We start from the raw sequence: 20493 nt of genomic DNA, 5'->3' as shown, positions 1-20493 counted from the left end.
CGGTCAACTTTGCCGGATATTAAATTTTCTCTTTTGGGCTCAATCTCACGCTAACGGTCGTAGTAAGGTATAGGCTGGTGACGGCCATTAGAACGGAGGGTGGCGACACAGAGAACCAAGTTCGCTTCCAGATCGTCGTTCCTGCGTACCTAAGCGTTTAAGCACTTATATACGCTATATCGGCTATATTGCACCAAACAAGCTTTCCTAAACTGAGCTTTCTCTCTTCGCTTGGGCCGCCAAACTTAGTCATTTCGGAGTCGGACAGATCTTCACCCCGCCAAGAGCAATGGTTCCTGCCCCAACTGGAAATATATCATCATCATCATCATCATCATCATCATCATCATCATCATTATTATCAGCCTGACTACGTCCACTGCAGGACAAAGGCCTCTCCCATGTTCCGCCAATTAACCCGGTCCTGTGCTTGCTGCTGCCGCTTCATACCCGCAGACTTCCTAATCTCATCTGCCCACCTAACCTCCTGTCTCCCCCTAACCAGCTTGCCTTCTCTGGGAATCCAGTTAGTCACCCTTAATGACCAGCGGTTATCCTGTCTACGCGCTACATGCCCGGCCCGTGTCCATTTCTTCTTCTTGATTTTAGCTATGATATCCTTAACCCCCGTTTGTTCCCTAATCCACTAAGCTCTCTTCTTGTCTCTTAAGGTTACACCTACCATTTTTCTTTCCATTGCTCGCTGCGTCGTCCTCAGTTTAAGCTGAACCCTCTTTGTAAGTCGCCAGGTTTCTGCTCCGTAGCTAAGTACCGGCAAGATGCAGCTGTTATATACCTTCCTCTTGAGGGATAGTGGCAATCTACCTGTCATAATTTGAGAGTGCTTGCCGAATGTGCTCCACCCCATTTTTATTCTTCTAGTTACTTCAACCTCGTGGTTAGGCTCTGCGGTTATTACCTGCCCTAAGTAGACAGTATTTTACAATTTGAAGTGCACTATTACCTATCTCGAAGCGCTGCTCTTTTCCGAGGTTGTTGTATATTACTTTCGTTTTCTGCAGATTAATTTTAAGACCCACCTTTCTGCTTTCCTAGTCTAACTCCGTAATAATGAGCTGCAATTCGTCCCCTATATATATATATATATATATATATATATATATATATATATATATATATATATACACACACTTGTTCAAAAATTTACACTGGAATCAACGACAACAAAGGAAAACTGACCTGTCTTTCGCTAGATTAAGAGCGATGATGCACTGGTTTCACATTGTACCACCTGAATTACGCCTTTTAGGTTTGGCCTTTTTTTTAATTTATCTTGAATCATTTTACAGTGGCTTCAATTGTATGTTCACATATCAGTAAGATTGCTCTTACACACCACTGCATGGTCCGAATTTTAAAGACTCTTAAAGGAAACGGAGCGGTCATAAACACGGTTCCCTGTGAAATAGCTGTCGCACATAATATACAACAGTCTGTTGGCGATGGATGCGACCCTAAGCCAAGGTGTTGAAAAATATCCCGGGCCAGCGCGGGAGCGGGGGGCGGGGGGGGGGGGGGAGGTTCGGTCCAATGATGCTCCTCCCCTCTCCCCCCAGTACTCATTGCCTATTAATGTTCGTCAGCCACAGCATAAAAAAATTGCACGAAATCTCCGGCAAGTGTGTGTAGCGGGTACCACACTTCTCCGGAGAATGATGGATGGCATAATGCCCCCCCCCCCAAACTACAAAAAATATGATTTATTGCGTAGTAGGTACCCACCAAGTGTGCTTGTTGCAGTTACCCGAAAAAGTGTTTAGAAAAGGGTCTGAAAGGTCACTCATACAGCTTTCGCTGTGACTGTGCTACGCGTCCCACGCAGGCCTGGTAGATTTTTTTTAATCGCGTAGTTACGAACCACGAGTTCACAGAAAAAACACTCCTCGCCGCAAAAATTCTCGTACATGGCTAGCTGGGCATTCTTCCCATGCCGCGAAAAAATTGCCCGGAATTCAATGATATATGAATTCGTATGATGCCCAATCTCGAGCCGTCGAAAACAGATGATAGGCATGAGGTCAAAGTAGAGCGGCAGAATGGCGGAAAACACCCCCCCCCCCCCCCCACACACACACACACGTGTATATATATATATATATATATATATATATATATATATATATATATATATATATATATATATATAGAGAGAGAGAGAGAGAGAGAGAGAGAGAGAGAGAGAGACCAGTAAGTGCGCAAAAGCCGCTGTATAAATTTGTTGCCCCTCTAAACTTCCAGCGCAGTAACACATCGCACACGGAAACATACCAGCTGAATTTTATGTGTCTGTGTGTGTATGGATCTGTCACGCTGACACGAGGGAGACGATGGCCACGGCGCGCTATCGAAACCAATGGCTCAGGATTGAACGGGATGGGAGAGAAGCGGGTCCAACAACAATCGGACACTCCCGTCCGGTGCGTGTCCCTGTAAGTGTCAAGAGTGACAGCGAAATGCCGCGGGCCGCGTCCGGAATCATCCCCTGCCAGCCCCTCGACACGAGCGTCCACAGAGAGCGAAGGCCGAGGCGTCGGTGCCTTCCATGGAAACAGCGCGACGCGCAGCTGACAGTAGACGTCACGCTCCGAGCTCGCCGGCGTGTTTCTTCAGCTATGCGACCACCATGCCGACCAAAAAGCGCGATTCGAAGAGAAAACGACCACGCACGACAGATACCCCACCCCCAACACACTTTTTTTTTTTTTACAGCCGGAAAGCTGTTGAGATCGAAACAAGGGTGCCACGCGGCGCCATAGTTGTCTGTCGCCGCCGGTGTCCATAACCACTATCGCACGAAATGAAAAAAAAAAACCTAGTGCCAAGGACTGAGGGGGGCTCGAACCCGGGTCTGCTGCACGCCAGACCATTATTCTACCACTGAGCCCCGCCAGTGCTTGGAACTTGTTCGCAAACTTACCTTAGGCAGACATCATGTCGAGAAATGAATCGCGTTATTATGAGTATTGAATGATTTTAGAACAGCAAAAGACCATCGAGGCGTCGCGCAATGCTCCAACCCATTACAAAAGCTTGCTATTGATCACCTATTAATTGTGGCGCATACCTATGTCAGGCATAATTGCTCGTCGTTGTCTGCCACTGCATTAGCGATTGGCACCAAACTCCTAGCAAGTGTTTAGGGGATACCACGCTTCTCAGAAGAACGACGAAAAATAGCATAGCGAATGCCAGCCTACTACCCAAAAATTTTTATTACTGATGCCGTAGTGGGCACCAAGCAAGTGTGCTTGCAGCAGTTACCCAATGAGTGTTAAAAAAAAAAAAAAAAAACCTCTGAAAGGCCGCTCTTCTAGCTCTCGCTGTGACTGTGCTGCGCCTTCCACGCAGGCCTGGCGTTTTTTTTAAACGGCAAGATTGGTAGCTCATTGACGCGGCAATATTCTGCCCACTGTAAAATGTGGGTCGATTGCACAGATACTGCTAAATCAGATCGACCTGCAGGGAGGGTGAAGCAGGCTGGAAGTCCTGCGACCGTAATATTAATAACAATACGTACTTACGGTGATTGATATGTGGGGTTTAACGTCCCAAAACCACTATATGATTATGAGAGACGCCGTAGTGGAGGGCTCCGAAAATTTCGACCACCTGGGGTTCTTTAACGTGCACCCAAATATGAGCACACGGGCCTACACCGTTTCCGCCTCCATCGGAAATGCAGCCGCCGCAGCTGGGATTCGAACCCGTGACCTGCGGGTCAGCAGCCGAGTACCTTAGCCACTAGACCACCGCGGCGGGGCTACGTAATTAAGGTGTAGCAAATAGTATTGCAAGGTATGAAAGAGGGCGAATTCATATTCCATCATGTGAAAACTGAAGCGCGACTGGTGCACAGCGGACATTAGAACAAGCGCTTGCCCTTTTGTCGGCTGTGTATCTTTTAGCGCTTCCGTTGCAACATTGATAAATTATGACGTCTAACCCCCTTCCTTCACGGCGTTCCTCGTTTCTTTAGTAGCAATGGACCCTCTTATTGCACAAGCTAGTCGCCATGGCTGCTATCAATGACGCTACTCATCTGAACCTCCTCAACCATTCATTCTGGTTGACACCGTAATTTCTAGAAAAAATTCAGATCCTGAAAATGACATTTTATCCGCCCAAGTATTGGCCGATTGCCATGATCGGGCGTGCACGCATGCACGTCAACCATCCCTGCTGCAGCTTGCTGCAGGAGTACTGAATACAGTTCGCTTGCAATCGATTATCACACAACACACCCGTAGAGTACACACCAACGTGCATCATCATCATCATTATTATTATTATTATTATTATTATTATTATTATTATTATTATTATTATTATTATTATTATTATTATTATTATTATTATTATTATTATTATTATTATTATTATTCCCTTGGGTTTCACCGAGCAATTCAGTGTTGGTAGAACTATATATGAAATGAAAGAAGTGTCCTTTAGAGGGCAGGTCCAACGCTCCATAGCGCCACTTCGCAATAGTAGGAGCAGCACACAGAAAGGTCTCTGCGCATCGTCATACTAGAAGGCATTGTTTCGAGCAAAAAAAAAGGGGACCCCGAAAGAGGTCGACCATGGGACTATAAGAAATATGGCCCGCGTAAAAATCGGGGTCACGCCGAGACCGTCCCCTTCCGTGTCTTCCGCTCCTGGAACAGAGCTCTGCTCTTAGGGCCACTTCGTTGGGCTTCCGAAAACCAGAGAAGAAATGCCAGAAAGAAGATACCGCACGGTGCAGGGACAAAAAAAAAAAATAGGGGAAAGCGCCAGAGAGTGCAAACAAGGCAGCCGAGACCAAAACGGAAGAAGCGAAAAGAGTGTGTCCGCGGGTCGCATCTGCGACGATTAACGCACGAGCGCCCGCCCGCTCGGCCCGCGGTGGGACAGAAGACGAGACATTTACATATTTTGATCGCAAGGAGGCCATCACAATCCACTCGGCGAATAGCCTTCTGACTCGACGAAAGGCCGAAGCTCGCTGATCCGACCGAGAACCGCGCGGCGCACGTCCATTGCGAACAGGCGCGCCTAGCAAATGCATCGGGTGCCCAAACTCCGGGGCAGGAACCGCCATGCAAATACGAGAGCGGCGCCGCACTCCTGAGATTCCCCACTTGCATGCAGGGACGTCAGGGAGGGGGCGGGGGGGGGGGGCAAGTGACGGGCGCCAATCACAGGAGTGCTGAGTCGACGCAACGCCAACGATCAACCGCCACTCTGCGATGCATTACTCTGCTTACGCTATACAGAGTGTGCGCATCATTATCGCCCGCACGTGAAAAATGTTGCTCACGCGTTTTGAAGCGACTTTGGGGAAAACCCCTCATGTACCAACGCAGCTGGAAGCAAGGCGTGATGTTCGCAAGCTGCTACACCCTCGTTCGTTTCGTCAACAATTGGAAACATTTTTGAACGCGGCATCCGGGAACCACTGTGGACTATAGCGCTCTCCAAGTGACGTTTCTGCGGGCGCCAGCGGATGCACCCTGGCTCGTCCGCTTTTATGTGCCACTCAGAAATGCTCGTTAAGTAGATTCTATCAAGAAATTGTATCCCGCCAAAAGTTGGACTCACATAAGAAGCAGTGAAGACAGCAAAGCTTTCCTGTCTTCCACGCTTCCTGTGTATGTCCATCTTTTGGTGCGATGCTATTTCTAGATGCACTAGCCCAATCACGAGTGTTACTAAAAGTATACTACTTCGATAAAAAGCCTCCAAAATTTCTAATCCCACAAAACTGTCGCCTCCCAGTATATTAACTGGACACTGTTATCGCACAGAAGAGTAAGGAGAGTTTCCCCACACACTATTAGTAACAGCGCTTGCAAGAACGGGTGGGAGTGGTAGCTCGGAAATTCTCTTGCATCAGGCAAAAACTCATGGTCTCGGATTCAGCCGTGTTTATTTGAAGCGCACTGAATTGCGAGTACACGGATTCACCCCCGTCGTTTTCTTTTTGCCAAGCCAAAGCGCACGCGAATGCAGAACATGGAGAGAAATGCTGCTCTAGTTTCCAATACCCTCACAAACTTGCAATAGAACAAAACCATGGAAAGCACTGATCCAATGCAAATACACCATTTTTTCTGGAGGTGTCTTCGTACGCGATAATCGAGGGGCTAACTGCAAGAAAGCCCCACTCCGGTGGCCTAGTGGCTAAGGTACTCGGCTGCTGACCCGCAGGTCGCGGGTTCGATTCCCGGCTGCTGCCGCTGCCTTTTCAATTGAGGCAAAAATGCTGTAGGCCCATGTGCTCAGACTTGGGTGCACGTTACCGAACCCCAGGTGGTCGAAAATTTTCCGGAGCCCTCCACTACGGCGTTTCTTATAATAATATGGTGGTTTTGCGACGTTAACCCCCCCCCCCCCTATTAATCGACTGCAAGAAAACTAGAATTCCATTTCAAAATCTTTTCGGTGTGGCATCCTCATGATCGCACAGCAGTACCCAGACACACTTTCCCATGTTGCGGTGAAAACTTAATATTTGTTTGTCCTTCAGGCACTTTCTGTAACGATTTCCAGCTGCGCCCGCGTCCCGCGCAACATTGGTGACTTCAACGAGCAGCAAAAGCTATGAACACCACCCCCTAAGGCAGCGACACATCGACACTCTCCAGCGTCGACGTCAGACTGCGTTCCTTTTGGATTGAGGATGCTGCACTGTGGTTCATTCACGTAGATTCACTATTTGCGGCACGTCACATCATGACAGATTCCACGAAATGTCATTACGTGGTGAGCAGTCTGCCACCATCAACCGCGACCAAAATTCGCAATCTGTTAGCTTCCCCGCCAGCAGACAACGTCTACGAGGCGTTCGCAGGGTCACACCTCCCAACACTCGTTCGTGGGGTCACGCCCCCCCCCCCCCCCCCCCCGAAAGCCAACGGCTGTAACAGCTTCTTTATGAAGCAAACCTTGGCGACAGAACACCAAGTCAGCTGCTGTGTCATATGCAGTAATTATTGGATAACAAGACGGATGGTCTCTACAGCCTGTTGCTCAGAGAAATATGTCTCGAGAAAATTACGCCGAACGTCAGAATGGTCCTCAGTGCCTCCAACGAGAATGATATAGCCAAGCTAGCCGAGTCAGCCGACAAGCTCATGGGGGTAGCTTGACGCAGAGACAAGCTACCCCCATGGAGCCGCGAGCCGATCGTCTACTGGCTAGTTGCGTGCAGCGCTTCGCCTATTTAGCGTACGCACCGTGCCGAGCCGCTTGCGCCCACTCCACTTCAGACCATGCACAGATGCGGCTAGAAGCCTGTTGAGTTAACGCCAAGCGATGCTCTGGCGGTGCTGGCAGCGGGCGGATGCACGTTTGGGCTGTCGCGTCATGAAAGCGTGCGCTACGCTTGCTGTCTCCGTGCCCACGCTCCACAAGGCTCAACTCCGCAACAAGAAGCTGCTTTCGTTTCCGCAAAGCGGCGCACGCTGAACATGGTCCTGTACAACGATTCAGGCGGCAGTGATCGGCGCCTCAGCGCTCTCGGGTAGTCGCCGGCTATTAAAAGCGTGCAGTAGGCTTAAAGTGGCGCTACGCCAAGCACGTCAGCGTTTTGTCGGCGATAAGTCATACTGGCATGCCTTTCGACAGTCGCCCCATCGCTTTTGTTCTTTGTCAATGGTTATCAGAAAAGGCACCGCCGGAATCGCGCGGAGGTCGGAATAACTGGTCGGCCGATTCCATTCTTTTGCAGCAGCACAACTGTATACGCAAATGTAGCAGCGCACGTGTACAAGATAGCGACCATCACGTTATATCTGCTCACCATGGGTGCTCTCAACATTAATTTCGCTTCCTTGCGGCGCAGTAATGGCGCAAAGTAGACAAAAAAAAAAGATTCTTTCGGAGCAGCATGGCAACGTCACTTCTAATTGGCGCAGGTTGCGAAATCGGCTTACTTTTCCCACCCCTGTAAATCCTACGCGCGGACGATTAATCACGACCATCTGAGCTTGCAGCCCCACCCTCAGTGACAAACGAAGGTCGTCCCCAATGGCGTGAAGTGAAGAGCACTTGCTACGCTTGTTTCAAGCGATGTGAATACGGTTGTGTTTGAGGAGGGAGAGAGACAGAGAACAAAAATCGAAGACAGTCAGAGGACAAAGACGTCCCAAGAAGCTATCTAGCGGGCTCCCACAAAAGCACGCTCAGACCGATTCTCTCCATGGACAATTCTTTTTTAGGCACTATCTCTGCAAGACAACCGTCGGAAAATACACAAAGCAGGAATGAGCTGACGTAGTACTAAAATAGCCGCCCAAGTGAAAAATAAGGAAAGAAAACAAGAAGAAAAAAAAACAGTGGATGCCTTTCGTAAACTGCGTCGTTTTCTTCTTGTCCGCAATGCACGGTTTTCACCACTTTCCCGTTGATTAAAACTCTGCGCAATATGACAAGACGGAAGCTCATGGCGAGCACACGTGTCCCAATCATTGTTCCGACGGCTTTGTTCGACCAATGACCGGGCGCCTTATGACAGCCTCGGAGTGCCTTTCTCAACTCCGGTTTGAGCCCGGCACTGCAGCTATACGCTACCGGCGACAGAAAGCGTGCCTCGACATTTTTCGCGACGCTCCAGGTGGGTCTAAAAAGTGTGACGCAAACTCGTTCCAGCCGAAGGCGGAGCTCCGTCGTAGTTCATTTCTTTGTTGCCCATTTCACGGCTTCCGCGGAAAAACTCAAATACTTCATCAGAATTTTTTGTCAAGAAAGGGTCACGAACTTCAAGAAGTTTGGGGGCTTTGACAACCTTTTTTCTGTAGATGTAATTGACCTTTTTTACTCGTATCCGCATCCGGAGCTACTTCGAGCGGTTAAGAAGTGTATCGAAGAAGGTGGCGAAGCCACCGTTGTGACTAAAACGGAGATGTCGTCTGCTAACTTTGTTACTGTCAAATACCCCTGTCACACGGCCACCACTAAACTCCGTTGAACACCGTCAACGTAAATCTCCCCTAGGTGATTCGACGGAGAAGTAGTTGTGGCAGTGTCACACGGCAATGAAAAGGTTGTAACAGCTGGCGCGAGGAAGCTCAGCTGGCGCTGTTTGATTTTCGGAAAAGTATTCTAATTTCATCTGTATTGATTTTTTTGTGAATCCTCGTTCTGGGGTTTTTACAAAAAAAACACTATTAAGGAGGTAAGAGGCTAACAAACCATAAAAATATTTTCAAATGAAAACGAATTCGCTAAATGTAGCGATGCTGCTAGTGACGCTGGCCACATTGTGCTTTTAGTTGTTTTGTTGCCTGTGTTCATGTTTGTGTACGAAAGTTCTTGTGCTTCCTTGCCTCGTGAGCGCACATTTTGTGTTCTTCAGCCATGAGTGACACAGCAACGACCACAACCACACGCATGGACGAAATATTTTTCAATGGCACCGGCCGGCCCGACTCGCGAGGCACCACGTGCGAGGCGCGGAGTGTAGAGCATCGGTGTTGAGAGTAAGTGAACTCTGGCGGGCGTAAATATATGTAAACAAACACGCGTTGTGAACGTGTACTGCAACGAAAGAACGTTTAAGATTGCCAAAATGTATTATTCTTTCACTGCGGCCACTTAGTGCTCGAAATTTTTCTCTGACCTCTAGACTGCTGGGGACGAGAGTACCTGGTTTCGCTGCGAAGGGAGATCGTTGAACGTCCTTTGCGAAACGCTCCGTTTACCTTCGTTTGGGTAAGGGTGGCCGTGTGACACGGACCGCATCTTCGTTGTCGTAAGGACGAGGGAGTTAAACTGTCTTCGCGGGTGCCCGTGTGACAGGGGTATTAGAAGCCTATCTCAACCTTACTTTCGTTTCTTTTGAACATGGCAAGCTTTTACACAGGAAGGGCATTTGCACTGGGTCACGAGTAGCCCCAATTTTACGTGACGTCTTTTTATTATCCTTTGACCACGCACTACAAAGTGTTTTTACTTCATCTCATCCGAATGTTCTAAATGTTTTTAGATATGTCGATGATGGTTCAGCAGATTTTACATATTTTTAGAGCAATTGCTAAGGGGTTCGCGTTCACTAATGAACCTCCGAAAAATAGCTCTTTGCAGTTTTTGGACCTTAATCTGACAATTTTGGGTGGTCATATATGCTGTGCGTACCTCCCCACATAGTAAGAAAGAATTGTTACTGTACGACTCAGCACATTCTAAGACTGTGAAGCGCGACTTGGAGTTGGCACTACGCAGATCATGTAAGCATGCTATGCAGGCTAGCTTTTTGCTTCAGCTTCAAAGACTTTCCAAGGCCGGCTATCCTCAGTCTGTAGTTAGTTCCGTGGTGGAATCCCTGCTGCACAGGGTGAAAGGTCGCGCTGCTACTGCAAATGCACGCCCGAAGGAGAGGGAGCGGGTTAAGCCAGAGGTGGTCCCTTATGTACACCGTGTGAGCCATAGCCTCAAGAAGGTGGCTATCCGTTACGGCATTCGGGTCGTTTTTTCAGCTCCAAACAAGCTCGCTCAATTGTGCCCGCATATCACGTGCGATGAGCAAAGGGGCTGCCAGAAGCAGCACACTAAACTTTTTAGGCGCTGCGCACAAGGGCTGGTATATGGGACACCCCTAAGCTGCTGCAAGTTCTATATCTGCCAGACAGGACGTTGCATCAATGACAGACTGAGGGAACACGCAAATAGTTTAGGCCAAAGTGATGATGCGCATCTCTCGGCGCACTGTGAAGCCTGCGGATGTGTGCCATGGTTTGAGAAAACGGTGATTCTTGGTAGGAGTAATAAACAGCTAGAGAACTCTTGTAAGCTTTTTTTCATCAAAAAGCAAGGGCCCGCTTGTATCAGCGATACATCTATTATGTTGTATTCCACAGAAATGCTGTTTTTAGATGACTTATTGCCCTGAACAAGACGGTGTACGAAGTTTGTAGGCTGTGCACGCATGCGCGGAATTGTCTTCTTTTCCTATGCATTTTTTTAGAGTGCCATCAAACATTTAGTGCGCTGTTCGTTGTTCTCTTCTTCTCCTCCTGTTTCACGAAATCCTTCTTGCGCCTCAGTCATCTGCACCATGTATGCACCAACTTGCCCAAAAACAATCATTTTGGAAGGGAGAATGAATTGCCATCAACCGTTGTGAAGCCAACAAAGCGGCTTCTCAAACTTAATAAGCGTTTCCACTGTGCGCCTCTTGCGGGCCAGAACCACCATGGTTATGAACCCATTGTGCTCGAGCTCCGCAGCGCAACACTTTTGCCCCTAATTTGTACACAGTGGGTTATAAAGCGAACGAAAGTGGAAGACAATACAGCACAGGCAGTGGTACGTTGTGTTCCAATGCAACGTCAGCGCTTATCAACGACTTTGTGCAGTTATGGCGCGGAAGACTGCGCGCCATGACTGTGTAAGCGAACGGCGCACGCGTTAGTCCAGCATCCGACTGGCGTTAGCCGGACTCGGCATATTACGTACAATTTAGGCTGCCCGCCCACGTCACACACATGAGAGCAATGCTCTCCGCGTGTTGTGCGCGCCGACCAGCAGACATAGTGAGTGCCTATAAGCGAGACCGTCCTACTCTGGTCCGAGTAAAGAAAGGCGGACCTACCTTCATCAACGTCGTTCCGTGCTGCGGCCTCGAGGAGCATGACGCTGGGGACGAAGTGCACCTTGTACTCGGTGGGCGGCGGCGCCACAGCCGGCGACGAGGCCTTGCCCTTCTTGGCCTTCTGCAGCTCGCGCTCGTGCTGGCTCCACTTCTTGAGCTGCTGCTGGCGCCGCTTCTTGGCGTGCTTGAGGCGCTCCTGGGTGCTCATCTTCTCCACCACGCTCATCTCGGTCACCAGCTCGCTGTGGTCTGCCATGGTGGCAGACAAACGATGCACCTGCGCACGCGATACACCGAGTGATGCACCGGTCTCGCTCAGTGCCGCGAAACAGCACCCGAAGGTGCAACCTCGTTCAGAGAACCAGAACCTCGTATAGGCCGCTCTATAGGGCGACCGTAAGATACCACCGATTTACTTGCTACTGAAATGCTGACCCTAACGCCCACTGCGACGGTTTGTTTGTTTGTAGCCTAGAACCCATGGCTCATACCCACTCTGGGGGATTGGCCAAGAGAACATATAGTCTCATATGGACGATAACTGCACTATTGCTAACAACAAAAAAAGCGGGGGGGGGGGGGAGTTGTAGAGTGAAGATAGTATATTAAAAAAAGAAACAAACCAAAGAAACCAAAGAGAAACCAAAGTGAGAAAAAAATCAACAAGTAGACAGTAATAGCTATACCTTGATTTTGGGAGCCGACCAGACAGCTGGTTTAGCCAAACCCGATTAATTTGGTATGTCACGGATTTATCCAGATTTAAAAATTACTTTTCGACCCCTTTTTTAAGTGCCTGTTAACGTGGGCTTAATGTTGAAAAACGTTTAGAGTCTTGAATAAAATGACACACCGCATCGAATGCATCTCTGTGGCAATGTCCCAAAACAGAGGCACCAAAATTTAGAACATTTTCTGTGGTTAAATTTAAACTTAGCTTCTCAAATGGAATATTTAGAAGTCATTTTCTAATTAATGCATAGTTCCGACATGAGCCAAAATAATGTTCAATATTTTCTGATTCTTCGCAAAACGGACAAAGGGGGGAAAGTGTCAGACCAGCTCTGTGTAAATAAAAATTTAATGGGGGGACACGGCACCGGAATCTGGAGATTATAATTTCAAGTTTTTTTGACGGACTCCGCTGGGCTTTCCATTGAAGTTTGAGGTGCTGATAATCTGTCCATTGTGTGATGTTTTCTAAACTATCTGTAAAAATAGCGAATTCCCTATATCATACCCCTGATAAGTATTCTAACTCGGGAAGTACTGAAATTACTGGTACATCAAGTGATGCTCGTGTCAAAGCATCTGCCAATTCATTTAATTGTAATCCGCAGTGACCTGGGAGCTACACTAATTTGAGGAGTTTTAAATGCGGCGGTGCTGATGTGTAGAACGCTGCTAGGGCACGAGATTGTTCGGAGGTTGTCAGAGCTGCACACACCGAAAGTGAGTCTGTTAGGATGATTGCACTGGTCTCGGTCGTAGGAATTTTTCGAAGAGCTAAAATAATAGCTATAGCTCGGCTTCGAATATAGGAGTGAAATCTAGAAGCCTTACTGAAAAAGACCAGCCGAGGAAATCAGACGCAATTCCGACAGATCGGCAGTACTTGTTCTTTTTCACCTTTTTTGTGGGTCATACCCACTAAGCCAAGCATTAAGCAGTCCTATAAAATCTTATGGAACTTTAGAGTAAAGCAGCAAAAATATACAAAGCGAGAAAAAACGTGATACGGAGGTTGTCAGATATAAGGTGCACAATTTCCCTTTTGGACGCCCAAGTGTCTAGGAGCTCCGGAAGTGAAAGGAAATGGCGGATCCTAATATGGCACTGATTTTTTTTTCATGCCCTATAGGTGCTATACATACATATTAAGCGTTTTCGCCGCTGCCGCGTGCTTGCGGTCTTCGCTATGCGGAAGCGTACTCGCGCTGTTGGATGTTCTCGCGAATAACGCTGCTCGGGAGTGGTGCCGTACTCGAATAGCGGTCACAAGTGCACTGACGCCCCGGACTGCACGTTTTTACGTATTCTGAAACCGCGCACTATACTCGATTCCTGGCCTTCCATTGCGTAGTTGGGCGGGTATGAGTGCACTATACGTCCTCATATTTCCGCCTTGGACGGGGATAATCGGTTCGCGTGTATAGCTTAGTTTTTTTCGTGGCACGTGTATTCACAAGCAAATGTGGGGCATGCAGGTGCCCTAATGTTGGCAAACTTTTCCGTCCTGTAGGCTGCATATATGCACGCACCTTGAGCAACTTGTGGCGGATTCCATTGGGAGAGCAGAAGCACTCAGTCACGCTGAAAGTGGTCTCTTCAGAGCCAGCGTGTTTCAGTGGTCGAACAGCTGCAGGAGCATTGTCATCCATTGGTAGAGCGAGAGTGCTTTTGCTGCGCCGAGGGCAGCCAGGAGCAGTTCGTAGCGCTCTCGCCTTAAAAGCGGACTAGGCGCAGTACGACTAGTCACGTGGTCCACAAACATCACAGCCTCCAATTTTTTTCTTCAGCTGGCAAGTGCGGCTGCAATGGTAGCAACCATGTGTAGTTTGACACCGCTGTTTTGTAACGGATGGCTACGATGACAGCTGGACGTCTGCCGAATGCGTTGTTGAGCAAGCATACTAGGTATTATGACAATGAAGAACGTGTGGCTGACCGATTTCACGCGTACTATGCTGCTGCTCCACAGGGAGTAATATACCGCGGGGCTTTGAATGTTTCGATAACATGTTCCCCCCACTCATCACTCCCTTCACCTGCCCTCCGGGAGCGCGCCGCATTCCAGTGACAGGTTGAGTGGACCTGCTATCGGTGATCTGCCCCCCTCTCTTCACTGCCCTGCACCTCTGCTCCTGTTCTCTCAATGTAATTCGCCATTAAGCAGCATGTGTCCACAGTCGTTAGGTCACGTACAGGACGAGAAATGGCATCAATTGATGGCGCATGTTTTCTCTGTCCTTTCGCACATATATTTTCCCGTACCCTAGCACGTGTAGGGTAGCAAATAAACTTTACCTACTGGCAATCGTTTCCCTATATCGTATCCCTTCGAGAGACTGGGTAGTGGAGATAAAGCGATTTCCATCACCCGAATTGCCTGGAGCGTTCTGACATTCTCAGTTTGTGTGGATTGGCATATTTAAGAATTATGTCTTGAACCACTGGCTGGTTGATTGATTTGATTGATATGTGGGGTTGGAACGTCCCAAAACTATCATATCATTATGGGAGGCGCCGTAGTGGAGGGCTCCGGAAATTTCGACCACCTGGAGTTCTTTAACGTGCACCCAAATCTGAGCACACGGGCCCACAACATTTCCGCCTCCATCGGAAATGCAGCCGCCGCAGCTGGGATTCAATCCCGCGACCTGCGGGTCAGCAGCCGAGTACCTTAGCCATTAGACCACCACGGCAGAGCTGGTAGCCCAATCTCTGGGGGAGGGCTCGTCCTGTCGTAGTGCACTGTAGTCTAGTCTTCTAAGAGGCAAGCTGCGCCTCCCTGTGTTCGTCGTAGGTATTTGTTATGCCGAGGTCTTAATTTTGTGGTTGCCGTGCTTGTTGGCAGACCTAAGGCTATCTTGTAGGCCTTCCTTAGGATTGCTTCCACTTGCTCCTTTTCTCTTTGGTTTAAATGCTGGTAGGGGAGGCTGTAGGTGGTTCTACTCACCACAAGTGCTTTTACAAGCTTGAGGGTGTCGTCTTCCTTGAGGCCGTTTCTGCTGTTGGTTATGCCCATGATCATTCTCGTTATCTGGGCCGCCAACCCAGACAGCAGTCTGATCGTGTGGTCCGCCGTCTGGTTAGATTGAATCCACATACCCAGAAGCCTTTACGTCTGTACTTCCGGTATGCGGACCCTGGCCAGTGTGACTATTAGGTCGACCTTATCGTTCTGTCTGGGCCTGCGCACCCTTAGTATTTCCGACTTTTCAGGTGAACATGACAGTCCTCTTGCATTTGCGTACTCTTCCACACAATTGAAAGCCACCTGTAGTCTCTCTTTGAGTCCCAGCGAGCCCTCCGTCGTCCATATGGTGATGTCATCGACGTACATTGCATGCAGGATGTCGTCTATAGCATTCGGTTTCTCTGCCAGCTCGACCATTCCAATGTTGAACAGAAGAGGTGAGATCACGGACCCTTGCGACGTGCTCTTGTTGGGCAGCCTGAACGTGTCTGACCGCAAGTCGCCCATCCACATGGCCACAGTCCTATCAGTGAGGAAGGCCTTCACGTAGCCGTGGATTTTTCCCGCAATTCAGGTTGGTTATCGCTGATAGTATGGCGTTATGGCTGACGTTGTCAAAGGCACCTTTGAGTTCAAGAGCCAGTAATACGTGTTCTCCAATATTAGGGACGTTGCTGAGAACTTCCTCTTTGATGAGAAGCAAGACATCTTGCGTTGATAGCTTTGGACGGAACTCAAACATCGTGTGAGGCATGAGGTCGTTATCTTCCAGGTAGTTTTGCAGCCTGATCATGATTGTTCGTTCATATAGTTTCCCTAAGTCAGTGAAATAGGTGGTAGGTTTTCTAAGCTCGGCTTTTTGCCTGATTTTGGGATGGTGATCTGCGCATGTCGCCACTCCACTGGAACGGTCTACGCTTCCCAATGCTTGTTCAAGAATTCCCTGATAGATTTGATATGTTCCGGACCCAGGTTTCTTATTGCGTAGCCGATCTTGTCTGCTCTGGGTGCTGTGTTCTTCGCGGCCATTCTGACTACCGCGTACACCTCTTCTTGCGTAATGGGGCGGTCGAGTTTTTCGTTTTCGGCGCCTCGATAGGGGTCCGTGCAGGCATCGATGTTCACAGACCCAATGTATCGTTCCCTGATCTTACCTAGTAGCTCCGCATCATTACCTTGGAAGTTGTGGGCAATTTTGTGTAGCGTCTTGTTATTTTCCGTTTTGGACTTGGCTGGATCGATCATGTTTCCCAGCAGCGCCCAAGTTTTTGCTGTCCCTAGCGTGCCCTTGAGTCGCAGAATTCATTCCAGTTTTGCTTCCAGAGCTCTTGCGCGCATTTCTCTGCTTCGGCCGTTAACGCAGCAATTTTTCGTTTCAATTTTCTGTTGCCTTTCTGTCTCCTCCATCTTTTGTTCATGCTTCTACGAGCTTCCCACAGGCGTAGAAGGTAGGTGTCGATTTCAGGAGTGGTGTCCGTCCTTTCCACTGCCTTTGTTGCCCTTTCGTACGCCTCGCGGGTCCCTTTACTCCATTCCGCAATCGCTTAAATCGGTTCCACTTCGCAGTCTTGTCTAAAGGCATTTCAGTTTGTTACTTTCGCCTGGCCGAGTTTTCTTCGCGCTTTTGCGGTGGCGACTGACATCCAAAGAATAAAGTGGTCGCTGCCAAGGTTCTCTTCGGTGTTTTCCCAATATTTATTTATTTATTTATTTATTTATTTATTTATTTTTTAAGTACCTGTTTCGCCTAAAGCATTACAGTAGGGAGGGTACAGTACATATCATCACTTGAATCAATACAGACTATTTCCGGTGGCAGGGTGTTCCATTCTCTTATACTGCGGACAAAAGAAGAGTAGCGAAAAGCGTCACCTCAAAAGCAATATCGCGTATTTTCAAGTGATGATCACGTCTTTGAGAAGCATAGTTGGGTGGTTGAAAATACAATTGCCCGATGATCCCTGTTCTCGAATGATAAATGCTATGAAAATTTTAATCTGAGGTTTCGACGACGGTTTTCAAGAAGATCCCAATTTAATGTTTGTTTTTTTTTTTTTGTTCTCTGTCGCAGTAAGCATCCTGTCGCAATTTCCAAGGACAAACCGAATGGCTCTATTCTGCTTTTTTTTTTTTTTCAAGTTTACCTGTAAGTTCCTTAGTATATGGGTCCCAGCAGACGCACGCATACTCCAGTATACTGCGGACATGTGCAAAATAGAGCTGCTCTCTAAGTTTTTGTGGTAAACAACTGAAGCTACGTTTCAGAAAACTTCATGCTCCTACCACCTTGTGCCTAACGTAAGTGACATGTTTATTCCACCTCAAATCAGCAGTAAAAAATACGCCTAGATATTATATTTCGTGACATATTGAAGATTAGCATTATTGATCATGTAATGATTTCTGCAGTGCGAGAGTTTCCTGGTAAAGGTGACGTGGACGCTTTTTTTTTTACATTCAACGACGTTTTCCATTTATCACACCATGTGGCAATTAAATCTAAATCATTTTGCAGTGCTTGTTTCTGAAGGTCCCTATATATGGCCCTATATACTATACAGTCATATGCATTCTAAATGATGATGTGATACCAAAAGTGATGTTATTTATGACTAACAAGAATAAGAGCGGACCTAAGACTGATCCCTGTGGTACACCAGAGGTCACAGCAACATATGTAGAGGAACAACCGTTCAGAGCCACAGATATCTGCCTTGAGCAAAGATACTCCGCTATTACAAATTGGATGATAGGGTTATTGCTTGAATAGCTAAGTTTAGCGATCAAGAGACTATGCGTAACGACGTCAAAAGCTTTTCTGAAGTCCAGAAATATACAGCCAACACTTTGCTGCTTGTAGACAGCTGAGGCAAGGTTATGAGTAAATTCTACTGATTGCGTCGTACAAGAAAAGCCCTGCCGGAACCTATGCTGACTAGGATGAAGGATATTGGCAACAAGGGATATCATCCGGACCACTCGCTTTCATGTGTTTTAAGCCTTGCAATAATCTCTCGACTCTCGTCGCACTAAACGCGCACCTCAGACATTTTGTCGACTCGGACAAAAAAATCAACAGTTGTAACTGCACTAGCATATGAAAAATCAGACTAAAATACTGATGAGAAGTAATTAACAAAAATTTCGACCTTTATCAGATCATCATTAATAATTCTGTCGGACCAGTGCAATGTTGAAACAGAAGTGTCCTCCTTACCGTTTCTTTTAATGTATATACGTCATGGGTGTTTTTTTTTACAAATGTGAGGTATGGGCACGTATCTCTGCCGACACTGTTCCCCATTCTGGTCGGCTTCGTGAAGTCCGTGACCAATTCGAGGCCTGCGTGTGCTGACACTTGAGCCGAATTCTTCCCTTTGCTTGTTTCTTTTACATATCTCAAGCTCTGGTGTTGCGCGTTGAAGTCTCCTAATACCACCAAGCCATTTTTCTTGGCTAACTTGCTCGCTACTTTTAATAGAGGCTCGAAATCAGGGTTCCTTTGCCTAGGTGGGCTGTACACGTTCAGAATGAATATGCTCCCCTTACCTCTCTTGTGCTGTATTATCTCGGTTAACACGTGCTCGATGTCAGTGTCTAGTGCCGGGTGTTGGATTGCCGTTATCGCTTTGGATACCAGGGTCGTCGCTTTTCCGTCTGTCTGGTTCTGGAATGCGTCGTACCCTGTTAGGCTGTGAGAGTAACCAGTCTCCTGCAGTGCTACGATATCGGGCCTGACAAGGGTCGTCTGCATATATTTCCGAAGGGTGCCTTGCTTCTTGCGGAATCCGCAGCACTTCCACTGCCAAATTTCCAGTCTTTCTGTGTTTCCCTTAGTGGTTCTGGCCATTATGCATGATTGGACTCACTGTCACTTCCGGATGGGAACGGAGGCCTATTGTATGCCTTTTTCTTGATTTTGTCGGTGTGGAGTTTCTTCCTGAGGGCACTCTTCACCTCAAAAACTTGGCTTTGAAATTACTGAAGCTGCCGTGTCAGCGGCGACTGCGTTTGTTCTTGTTGAAGCTGCATCTGCAGCTGCAGTTGCTGTAGCTGTTGTTGCAACGGCGGTTGTGCTGTTTGTGAGATTATCAAGGAAGCGGTCTGGTCGACCCTCGGAGCGGTCGCCGGTGAGACGTGCATGTCCTTTCCAGAGTTCCCTTTCGCTTCTGTGGCACGCATTTCACCTTGGCCGCCCACGTCGCTATCTCTGTCTTTGATAACTTTCATTAAATTATTTACCTTGCGGGTGAGTTCGTAGCATTTGGCGCGCGTAACTTCGAGCTCCCGCCTGATGCTTGCGCATTCGTTACATTTGTATATGGCTTGTGTGGTGTGTGTGTTCGCCGGAGCTTTGGTATTGGCAGCTATTTCTGCCCAGCCTTCATTTCTGGTTTTCTTGTTCTTTTTCTTCTCTTGGTTTGGGTTCCTTTCGTCCTGCTGCTTCCTCGTTGTCGACGTCGAACGGGACCAGCTGCGGCTCGCGGAGGGGTTCCCTCGGAGCTGAACCACCGTCGCTTGTCTTTCCCATCGCCGCCGTTCTTACGGCTACACCGGGTATTCCTCCCACCGTCTTTTACTTGGTTGTGGTTGGGTGGGCGTCTTGCCTTTTTCAGGCGGTCTTTGCACTCGCGAGCACGAGTGAGATGCACTTGGGCACACAAGTATCCCCCGTTTCAGGGTTGCACAGTCCGCACTGTCGGCACACACGCAGTTCTGGTGTCGGGCAAACGTCCGAACGGTGACCCAGTTTGAGGCAAATGTAGCAGACTTGCCTTGTGGCTCCGTAAAGGTGATAGGGTTCCTCACCTCCGTAGTAGTTCACGAAGGCGCCAAAGAAGCCGTTCTCAGGGATCGAGCGTTTGGACTGCCATGTTCGAGAGAGTTCTGGAAGCCTGTAGCTGAAAGCAGCCACGGACCGCTGCTGACGTTGTGTCAGCGGCCATCTCCCCGGAGGAGCTCAACTTTCCCTCTCCGGACTCGGTCCGTACAGCTCCTTTTTTCAACCATCATGTAAATAAACCTTCGTTCTACCTCTCTTAACGCGTCCCTTCACTGGCGAGCATCGGCTATGCGGACGACGGCGGAGAGCCAGCTACCCTAAAGATACCCGCCGTACCTGTCATCAAACCTTCGAACCCGTAACAACTGGTGGCAGTGGTGGGATGCCATCATCAACCTCATGCCCTTTACAATACCC

At 48.3% G+C, this 20493-nt stretch overlaps 1 protein-coding gene across 3 annotated transcripts in view; it reads right to left on the bottom strand.

The window, feature by feature from the left end:
- The window catches only part of MYPT-75D (Myosin phosphatase targeting subunit 75D), a 393518-nt gene that overhangs the window by 121500 nt on the left and 251525 nt on the right, over window positions 1-20493 (bottom strand). For all 3 annotated transcript variants that reach the window (XM_037428768.2, XM_075878366.1, XM_037428769.2), the window contains one exon: window positions 11594-11870. In XM_037428768.2, coding sequence (XP_037284665.2) covers window positions 11594-11849 — 256 coding nt within the window. In that variant the 5' untranslated portion in view covers window positions 11850-11870. The remainder of the gene's footprint in view (window positions 1-11593; window positions 11871-20493) is intronic.

The sequence above is a fragment of the Rhipicephalus microplus genome, chromosome X (assembly GCF_043290135.1).
Source record: "Rhipicephalus microplus isolate Deutch F79 chromosome X, USDA_Rmic, whole genome shotgun sequence".
NCBI classification, from domain to species: Eukaryota; Metazoa; Arthropoda; class Arachnida; order Ixodida; family Ixodidae; genus Rhipicephalus; species Rhipicephalus microplus.
This window is presented reverse-complemented; position numbering and strand designations above follow the sequence as displayed.